This window comes from Myotis davidii, unplaced genomic scaffold (genome assembly GCF_000327345.1).
Source record: "Myotis davidii unplaced genomic scaffold, ASM32734v1 scaffold142, whole genome shotgun sequence".
Taxonomy (NCBI): Eukaryota; Metazoa; Chordata; class Mammalia; order Chiroptera; family Vespertilionidae; genus Myotis; species Myotis davidii.
The window spans coordinates 4176411-4187385 of NW_006294400.1; the positions used below are offsets into that span (position 1 = coordinate 4176411).

General features: G+C 38.3%; 1 protein-coding gene across 1 annotated transcript in view; it reads left to right on the forward strand.

The window, feature by feature from the left end:
- DENND1A (DENN/MADD domain containing 1A) overlaps positions 1-10975 on the forward strand; it is a 446857-nt gene that overhangs the window by 26576 nt on the left and 409306 nt on the right. The window contains exon 2 of the mRNA XM_015567102.1: positions 4185-4255. Within this exon, the coding sequence (XP_015422588.1) occupies positions 4185-4255 (71 nt within the window). The remainder of the gene's footprint in view (positions 1-4184; positions 4256-10975) is intronic.

Below are 10975 nucleotides of genomic sequence, written 5' to 3' on the forward strand. Positions count from 1 at the left end.
TTCTGCTGGGGAAGGGGTTAAGAGGTTTTATGCCCTCCCTAACTTCAGGGGAAAATCCCTACCTGGGGAAACAACTTTTCTCGGAGAGGTGACCTTGGTTAAAACACAGCGCCAAGAAGGTGAGCAAACATATTAAGAACAGTATGCCATATATGCCAGGTCCCTTGAAACAGCAAGGATGGACCGGCTCCCGGCAGAGAGTGTGTTGAGGAAGGCCTTTCTGAGGAGGTCAAGTATAAGCCAAGTTTTGAATGACAGGAAGGGCCACCTATATGAAGATCAATACAAAGGGCTGTAAGATAGGAATGAGTTTGGTGTGTCTGAGGAGTAGGGAGGAGGCCAGTATGGCTAGAATGCAGGGAGAAGGGTAGAGAGGTATGAAATGAAGTTGGAGAGATAGGTGAGATAGGCAAAGACCACATCATGTAGGACCTTATGGGGACTTTTTTTCCCCTCAGTTTTTAAAAAAATTATAGTAAAATATATATAAGATTTTTCATCTTAACCACTTGAAGGTGTATAGTTCAGTTGTATTAAATGCATTCATATTGTTGTATAACCATCACCACCATCCATATCCAGAACTAAGACTTTGATTTTGAGTGTTATGGAAGCTTTTGGGAAGTTTTGAGCAGAGGACTGACATAACCTGACCTCTAGAATAAAAGAATTTCTGGCCACTAAATTGAAATCTGACTATAGAAGGGCAAAGGAGGAAGCAGGGAGATCAGTCAGGAGATTACTGCAATAATAGAGGTGAGGTGCTGGTGATCTTTCCAAGATAGTGGGGTTGGGGATGCTTTCTGGATGTATTTTGGTGATCAAGTCATCAGAATTTGCTGATTGGTTGATTGTGGCATGGAAATAAGTGGCATATAAAACAAAGAGAGGAGTCTAAGGATGACACAAGTTTTTTTGGTCTGAATAACTGGTGGATTTCAGAAGATGCAAGTTTGAGGAAGAAAAACACCATTTGTTAAATTAGAAATGCTTCATAGATATGCAAGTGGTGGTGTTGAGTAGCGGTTGGATAAGGGATTTGGAGTCAAGGAAGAAGCAAGATTGGAGACATGACTTTGGGGCTTGTCACCATTTGCATAATTAAAGCTGTGAGACAGAATGAGATCTTCTAAGTAATGAGTGTAGATAGAGAGAGGTCCAGGACTGAGGTCCAGGGTAGGAGAGCTTGCTTCAGAAGGAGTTAGCAAAGGAGCAGCCAGTAAGATAAGAAGAGTAGTAAGAGAGTGATATCCTGATAGGCAAGTGAAGAAAGTGTTTCAGGAAGGAGGGCGAGTCACTCATCTGTATCAAATGCTGCTGAAAGGTTGAGTGAGACAAGCACTGAGAATTGACCATTTTAGCAATGTGGAAGTCATTGTGATCGTGACAAGTTGTTTTAGGGGTGTGGTGGGCTCAGAGTGTGTTAAAGAGAGAAAGAAGCAGCAGCAGAGACCATGAGTATACATGGTATTCTTCATTTAGAGACATCAGGTTTGCACAGTCACCTTAACTTAGTGGCACAGGTTGATGTGTTGGAGCTCCAGTGTTTAAAAAACTTGGTATGTAAGATCTTTCCATGTTCATTATTTATTTATTTTTAAATGGGAAAAACGAAAAATGGAAATTTAGGGAAAATATGTACGAAAGCTGTGAAGAACCTTTATGGAGTCACAGGGTCCTGCAGAATACATCTTGAAAACCACTAGCTTAATCTAGAGCAGCGGTTCTCAACCTGTGGGTCACGACCCCTTTGGCAGTCGAGCGACCCTTTCACAGGGGTCGCCTAAGACCATCCTGCATATCAGATATTTACATTACGATTCATAACAGTAGCAACATTACAGTTATGAAGTAGCAACGAAAATAATTTTATGGTTGGGTCACAACATGAGGAACTGTATTTAAAGGGCCAGAAGGTTGAGAACCACTGATCTAGAGCAGGGGTCCTCAAACTGCGGCCCGCCGAAAACATTTATCCGGCCCGCCGGGTGTTTTTGCCGCTGCTGTGTGCATAGGAATTTGTTCATAGTTGTTTTTTTTAAACTATAGTCCGGCCCTCCAACGGCCTGAGGGACAGTGAACTGGCCCCCTGTTTAAAAAGTTTGAGGACCCTTGATCTAGAGGGATGAAATTCTGAGATGGAATTTAGCCAGTTGCAAAATAAACTTAAAGATTTATTTAGGTTTTAGAAGGAATCTTGGTGTCCTTCAGATGACTTTAGAACATTCCTTTCTTTCATCAAACATTGTTCTTTGAGCTCATTTGAATGAAAAGGATGTTTTTAACTGGTATTTCCCACAAATGTTTGGTGACCAAAGGACACTGACTTTGTAGGTCTTTCTGTACCCTCTATCAGGGAAAAAAGAGCACACATTTTTTTTTTTTAAGGGAGCTTAAAACTTCAGTTCACCTTGTTTTATTTTGTATTTTTAAGTAAGATACTCTGATTTAGTGTATAATTTTTAAATAATATTTGACAATACTAGTATATTTTTAAATGCTTTGAATTTTAGAGCAGCCAACTCTTTTCAGCTGTAGTTGCTTATTTAAAGCAAAAGCCCAAGTTTCTATTCAATGATGAAATGATGATCTTTCACAAGAGAAATAACTAGATTCCTGATTGGCAAAACACACATTTTTCTTTCTACTGCTAAGGAACTTTAAGGAGTATTACCATATTTTGTTGAATTTAAGATGCCATTATTTATAAGAAGCACTGTTGTTATATGTATTATCAATAAAGAAAAAATGCTGCCATGTAGAATTGTAAGATGCAATAGATTGTAAGATATGAGAAAATGTGGGAGGGGGGGGAAGTTCTTTTAGAATCAATGAAACAGAATTTGAGTGGTCAGGAGGTGTGAATTCTGGTTCTGGCTACATTTCTAAGTAGCTGTGGGACCACCAACAAGTCACTTAGGAACTCTGCCTCAGGTTCTTCACCTGTATGGTGTTGATGCACCTACCTCCTGGGATTATAATAAGAATGAAATGTGATAAATGAGATAGTTATTTTGAAAACTGGAATCTATTGGGTAAATTCAAAGTTTTTATTTGATTGAAATTAAACCTTAGATCTGATTAGACAACTCAGAAAATTTCTTCTCTGAACTTTGTTGTCAGGTTTAAAATATAACTCAGTTATAGACATTTGAAAGTATAACATTTTCTTCACTGACTGATTTTCATTCAATCTGGAAGTAATATCTTTTTATTGTAGTTTTAGAATCAAAGAGAAAGAGAAAATACAAAGAAATATAACCCCGATGTTCTCATCACTCTGAATTAACTGTTAACATTCTGTTAGTGCTGTGATCTTTACAACACTTATTATGAAATATTTATGACATAAAAAGGTAAAAGGATATAATAATGAACATTCATATACTTGCAGTTTTTCGATACAGGTGAAGCCCCCTATGTGGGAACAGTCTTACATTTAGATGAGGATCCTGTCTCATGACAGCCTGCAGTGATGCCGAACCTTTTGAGCTCTGCGTGTCAGCATTTTGAAAAACCCGAACTTAACTCTGGTGCCGTGTCACATATAGAAATTTTTTGATATTTGCAGCCATAGTAAAACAAAGACTTGTATTTTTGATATTTATTTTATATATGTAAATGCCATTTAACAAAGAAAAATCAACCAAAAAATTGAGTTCGCGTGTCACCTCTGACACGCGTGTCATAGTTTCGCCATCACTGGCCTAGGGAGACAGGATACTGTTTCTCTTGTTTCAGTCTTAAAATCTACAAATCAGCAAGTTAACTTCATCCTATGAATGTTTTATCCTGGAATATGAGGGTGAAGGCTACTTTCTGCTAGTGTTGCTTTGCTTTGAGTTTCCTCAGAATTCTCCCTGTGGCTTTGGAGATCTAGCTGGGTAAATTGAAGATGTGACACCTATAAAATTGTCAGACAATTTTATACTCAGACAATGTGTGTGTGTGTGTGTGTGTGTGTGTGTTTTTAAATTTCACAATAGTTTTTCTGGTTAGGTGTTTTCATTTTATGGATTAGGTAGACGTGGCTCAGAGAAGTTGAGTAACTTGTCCAAAGTTCCACAGCCATTAGGTTGTGGAGCTAATGATTTTATCAAGGTGTGCTTTATACCTCAGCCTCTATGTTCTATTACCGCGCTGCCTTCATCCTTGTCAGTAATCATGATTTGTTTCTTTCGTAGGCAGAACCCAGAGACCACATTTGAAGTGTATGTTGAAGTGGCCTATCCTAGGTCAGGTGGCACTCTTTCAGGTATTTGCATGTTTGATTATGATACGGCATGTTTGTTTATTGTATGAGATAGCCCATGCATATGGGATATGTGAATATTCTGAACTGTTATTTATCATTAAGTATGTTTAAGTGTCTTTCCTTGTTATTTGTGCCCACATTATCATAAGCACGATGAAATTGATTTAATTTAGTAAATTTTATGTTTGTTGGTAAAATAAAGTTGGAAATTATTTGAAGGAAATACCTCCTGTGGCTTTAGCTTTTGAACTAATTTGGACATGTATTCTTGGATGACAGGGTCTTAGATACCTTGTGCAGGCTGAATATATTACTTCTTGAGCTAAAAATCCTTGGTTAATGAGAACAAAATAACCTTATGATCCAGTGTTCTTTTTCTTGGTGCCTGATAGAGTGATGCATTTGCCAAAGATATGTTAGGGAGCAACTCTTGGCCCCACACACTAACAGTTGCATATATTATTTGGTGTTTAGGGAGAGTGAATTTTCTTGGATTAGAAACTTGGAATAATCAGGATTTCAGTGGTAGTTATACCCTTAATTGGCTATACAACCTTGGGCATATTTTTTTCTATTTCATTATATAATTTGATTGTAATACTCATAAAAATAGCTTTTATTAAGTTTGTCTTGTCCTACATACTTGACATGGATAGTCAGTCCTTATAATTCAGCCCTTAAAGATAGCTGGGTGGCATCTCCATTACAACACCTATGAGAAAAGGGAATCTCAGAGAGATCAAATAAATTACCAAGGTCATATAGCTACTGTGTGGTTCAAGTCCTTGTCACTTTTCTGCATTGCCTTCATGAGGACAGTGACCATGATATACACAACTCTCTATGTCATCTGCAGGGCTTTGTATAACATCACCAATGTTTGTTAAAAATGAATGAATTTCTCCTAACAGCAAAAGTCAGGTAATTGTGTGTGCTCCACTTTCTGGATTATCTAAAGAAGTAGAATATTAACATCTGTAAGTTATGCCTCTTAATGTGCAAACTATTGGATTGGGAAGGGTTACTCAGTGTGTATGTGAGCAGCATTTTATGGACTGACATTTCAGAGTAACCATTTGATGATGGCTGTGATTTGACAGATACATTTAAGGACAAACATTTTTCTTATTTTTCTATTTGCTAATGTTTCCCCTTTCAATTGTCTCCCAAAGTTAAAATGAAATTTTGGGGGGAATATGAACAAAATTTGAAAAGTGAAAATAAGATGGAAGAATGAACAAAAAGAAAAGTGTGTATCGTACCCTTTAATCCCAGACATCTGATTCCTCTTCCCTTCCTGCAGACAAGTCCTTTCTTGTTTAACTCTTTAGTATAGTTTTAAAACCTTTTTATTTTGAAAATACTTCAAATGACAAACGTTACAAGGACAGCCAAGTGTATATGCCCTTTCCTTAGATTCAGCAAATGTTACTTTTTGGCCATGTTTGCTTCATTCTACATGCATATGCATATTATTTTTGCTGAACCACTTGAGAAGAAGTTGCAGACATTGTCTTCTTTCACCCCTAAATTCTTCAGAATATATCTCCCAAGAATAAGGACATTTTCTTCCATAACTCTAGTATAGTTAATTGAGATAAAGAAAATTTAACATTGTTATAATGTCAGTTGTTCATATTAAAATTTAATCATTTGTCCCAATAGTGTTCTTTATAGCATTTCCCCCTCTGATCTAGAATCTCATTCAGGATCATGCACTCTATTTAATTTCACATCTATTTAGTTTCAGCATGTAATAATTTTATGGCTTTTCTTTACCTTTTATGACATATTTTTGAAGGAATGAGCATGTTTTTTAAAAAAGTCCAGGACTTGGATCTAATTGTATCCCAATGATTAGATTCAGATCATGGATTTTGGGCAAGAATATCTAGAACATGATATTGTGTATCATATCAGTAGGCACATGGTGTCAGTCCCATTATTTGTGGAAAAATACATAAAACTTTCATGTACAATTTCACAAATTATTATAAAGTGAGTACCCATGTTACTGCTGTCCAGGTTAACAGATATAATGTTGCTTGGTTCTAAGGAAATTCTGTTCCTGGCAAGAGTGATCCCTGCCCTGGCCCTATTCTTTAGAGGGCCCTGCTGTGTCCCTCTTGCATGGGGCAAGGAGTCTGTGGGATATGCCCACTTGGAGCCTGAACCCTTCCATTCTACACCATGCTTTGAGTACCTAGGATCTCAAAATTTTGTGCCCAAATGGCCCAGAGGCTGCATGAATCTCTTCCTGAGGTCCATCTTTCTGAGGGTAGACTGAACTACAGGTATATACACCCTGAGGCCCAAGTGATGGTTTAAGAGTTGCCATTTGTGGGGAGTAGTGTATGGGATAGAACTTGGACTTGTGAATGGAGGTGACTGGGTGCTGTGTGCGAGGTTGTTGGCAGTATGAGATAGAGAAGAGGGCTATGGGCAGTGGGCCAGTGGCCAATTTTCCCTGCACCATCAGGTTTCCACTTGAACTTTAAGGAATCCAAAAATTCTCAGTATGAATTTAGTCTTCTAAGCAGATAAAGGCATATTTGTTGTGATAGGAAGGTAGAACATATATTTTTTGTTATTAATTCTTACCCAAGGATATTTTTCCCATTGATTTTTTTTTTTTTTTTGGAGAGAGTGGAAGGGAGGTGGGAAGACAGAGAAAGAGAACCATCAATGTGAAATAGACACATTGATTGGTTGCCTCCTGCAACCGCTCCTACTGGGGCCAGGGATCGAGCCTACAACTGAGGTGAGATATGAACCCTTGACCAGAATCCAACCCAAGACCCTTCGGTCTGAGGGGGGATGCTCTAACCTGCTAGGGCACTGTGATCTTTTTTATACGTGAATCCTGGTCCATGTAAACATACTTCCATAGGATAGAAACCATATTAGATGAATGGATCATGCTAAACTGTTTTTTAGAATTGATTGTGTTCATCTACACTCCCTTCAGCATTTGGCATCAGTCCTTGGTACATTAGACCTTTTCTTTCTTTCTTTCTTTTTTTTTTTTGCCAACCTCGTGGTTGTGTAGTAGTATATCCTTGTTTTTATTTGCATTTTCTTGATGACTGATGAGATTGAGCTCTTTCATATGCTTATTGGCATCTTATTCAACTTATCTTTAAAAGTGCCTGTTCAAGTCTCTTGCTTTTTTTTTTTTTTTTAAATTGAGTTTTCTATCTTTTCCTTATTGATTTATAAGAAATTATATATTACTAGAGGCCCGGTGCATGAATTTGTGCATGGATGGGGCCCCTCTGGGTGGCCTGTGGGGATCGGGCCAAAACCTGCAGTCTACTGCCTCCTGCAGCTCCTACCTGCCTCTCCCGCTCATACTGGCCCCACTGCACCTGCCACAGTCTCATGTCCAATCAGTCCTGATCAGGAGAGGCTCGCGCTGCCACAGCAGCACTCGCCAGCCATGAGCCCTGTGTCTGGCGCCCTCCTGAGAGGAGTAGCTTGTGGGATAAGGCTGAAACTGACTCTCCGACATCCCCAGAGAGGTCCCAGGTTGCAAGAGGGGCAGGCCAGGCTGAGGGACGCCACCAGTGCACGATTGGGCTGGGGAGGAACAGTGGGAGGTTGGCCAGAGGTGGGGAGGGACCATGGGAGGGCTCCAGGGCATGTCTGGCCCATCTCACTCAGTCCAGATCGGCCGGCCCCAGCAGCAAGCTAACCTACAGGTCGGAGCATCTGCCCCCTGATGGTCAGTGCACGTCATAGCAAATTGTTGATCAGCCTTAGCATATCTTTAGCATATTATGCTTTGATTGGTTGAACAGTAGAACGGATGACTGGACACTTAGCATATTAGGCTTTTATTATATAGGATAGATATTAATTATCTGCTTGTACGTGTTACAAATATCTTCTCCCATCCTGTGGTTTGTCTTTTACTCTCTTTATGGTACCTTTGATCAAAACTTAATGATTTTAATATAGTACAATCTATATATATAAAAGCCTAAGCGACCTTTATGCCCAGACAACTGGCCAGTAGCTATGATGCATGCTGACCACCAGGGGGCAGATGCTCAATGCAGGAGCTGCCCCCTGTGGTTAGTGCGCTCCCATAGCCAACCTCCCACTGTCCCTCCCCCTGGCCGGCCAACCTCCTGCAGGTCCCCCCCACTCCCCAGCCCTGGCCAGCGGCTGATTGGCCCTGATCGCTGGCCAGTCTGAGGGACCCCACCCATGCACAAATTTGTGCCCTGGGCCTCTAGTTTATTAATATTTTCCTACCCTACAGATATGAAGATATTTTCCTATAAGAAATGTATAGTTTTTCCATTTGCATTTAGGTCTTTAATCTATCAAGGACTTTAGTTTTCTATTAGATGATAAATATTCCAAAAAGTTAAACTCTAAATTTGATTCCTTATTCATGACTTTTTAAAATTGGGAAACTAAATAAAGCTGAATTACTAAGATATGCTACTCCTCTACTTAAATCATATTTTTATAAAATGATCACATACTTCTAAATTGTACCTAAAATATTACCTCTCAATAAAAAGATGATACGTGAGATAGGCCAATGAGAAATATTACTAGAATTTAAAGACAGTATTTTCCCTTACCAATAACTTTTAATGTTTGTAATACTGAAGACATGTATTGTAAACTCTCATATGTTCTGTGCTCTGAAGAGCATTCCATGAAGTCCATGGGAAGGACATGTGATCTGTCATTTTGCTTAGACATTGCACCACGATTTATGATACTTAATGGGATACCTTACAAACACTGTGAAAGTAAAGTTTAGGTATACAAATTGAACTCATGGTGCTGCTTAGTTTCTTTGGGAATTTGTAAGATTTCCTAGTTGCTATCACCAGTGAACAAGCTGTCACTTAATATTTGATTTTAGGTAATCTTTTACCTACTTCTACAACCTTCTTATTTGTTTTTGATAAAACTCATCATACTTACCTTTTCCTGCTATTATTCAATGTGTTATTTTTGCCATTTTGAATGATTGCAAAGAAATCTGCCTTAAAATTAGTCTTTGTTCCTTGGACTTGCATCTCTGATCTCTGCCAAAGTATCTGAGCAAATTTAGGTATAAACCTTACCCTGTACAATACTAGTGTCTGGGCATAATCTTCTCTTTGAAGTGTGTTTGCATCCCCCAGAGGGATTAATTCCCTGCTGTGAGAAGGTGGGTTAGAAAGCACTGAAACTACTTTATGGGTCTTTAATTGGGGGATTTAGTATACATTTTGTTCTATAAACTTCTGTGGGAGTTTCATTCTTACAATTTTTCTTATACTGTGGTATGTTGTATTCTCATTGTAAATAAAAAATACTAAAAATGTTCTCAAGCTCATGAATATATCTTGGTGTTTTGTTTTTTTCTATTACCTTTAAAGTTTTAGTAGTTTGTTTTCTGATTAGATTTTGAGTATATATGAACTTTAAAAATTTTCAAAAAATTATTAAGAGAAAATATCATGGTAATAACTACTATTAATGTTTGGCTGCATTTATCTCCTTATAATCTTTTATGTGTGTATGTAAATAAAATATATAAACTTCCCCTCCAAAGTCCTGCTATATGTGTGTGTTTTTCTTGCTCCTTCCCCAGGTTAATTATTATTTTTCCTAAAATTATGAATATAGCTTTGTAAAAGCCATTTCGGTTGCTATAAATTTTACATCATGTTTATGAGCTATATTTACTTATAATTGGATCTTTAGAGTGTTTCCACAATTCTCCTGTTATAGATAAGCCAATGAACATCTTTGTGTATGATGCTTGCAATGCTTTAAAAAGAATTTGGATCATTTTGAGTAAATCTTTGTTCTACTTTGTTCTTAATTTTTTATTTGCCATATCCCGTTTTGTATACTCTAATTTGTGTATTTATTCAAGAGCCCATCTTTACATAGGGATCCCAGAAAAGCAATAAAACCATCTCAAGTTGTGAAATTTCCCAAAGCTGAGTTCAGTAGCCTGATGAAGGTCTCAGAAGAGGGTGCTCTTGCAAGAGGGATGAACCTGCCCAATTCCATAATCAGATGGTACTGGCCATGCTGAAACTCAGTGCATTTCAAACACAAGTATCTCATTACAGCTGGCATCTCTGAGCCTGCTGTGGGCACTGTTCTTGGCCAGCCGCTCAGCACTGGAAGAGTGGCAGCATCAGGTTCTCAAGGCTGTTTGGCAAACCAGCTTCCTCTGTGCCAGCTTCCATCCCAGCGTTTTTAATGCACTAGTCCAATAGCCACTTGATAAAAAGTGCATAGTCAGGCTGAGAAACTGTTGTGAGAACTCTGGGAGAGGACTGCTCTCGGCGTGGTGCTGTGGTTAGCTCAGATTTTCAGCTAGCTTGGTGTTAAGCAGTAACCTTCAAACCAAACAAAACTCTTGGCTTTAAAATCTCTCTTAAATATCTGTTCACATTTCTGTATTGGCAGTATCATGAAGATAACTGAGTTTTGGCCAACGTAAGATATTTAGAGCCAGATTTATTATTCTGAACCTTAGCTTTCACTTTACAGGATTAATTCTAGGAGCTTTGCCTGAAGCTGTGATCACCATTCAACATTATTAGATATTTTTTAAAAATTGACTTTAATAATAAACAACATTTCATGCTGTCTCTTTAGAAGTGGAGCGGATAGGGGAAAAGTCCTTTTGAGAGTTGTTTTACTTCAGATTAAAATACTGGTTCTCAACCTTCTGGCCCTTTAAATACA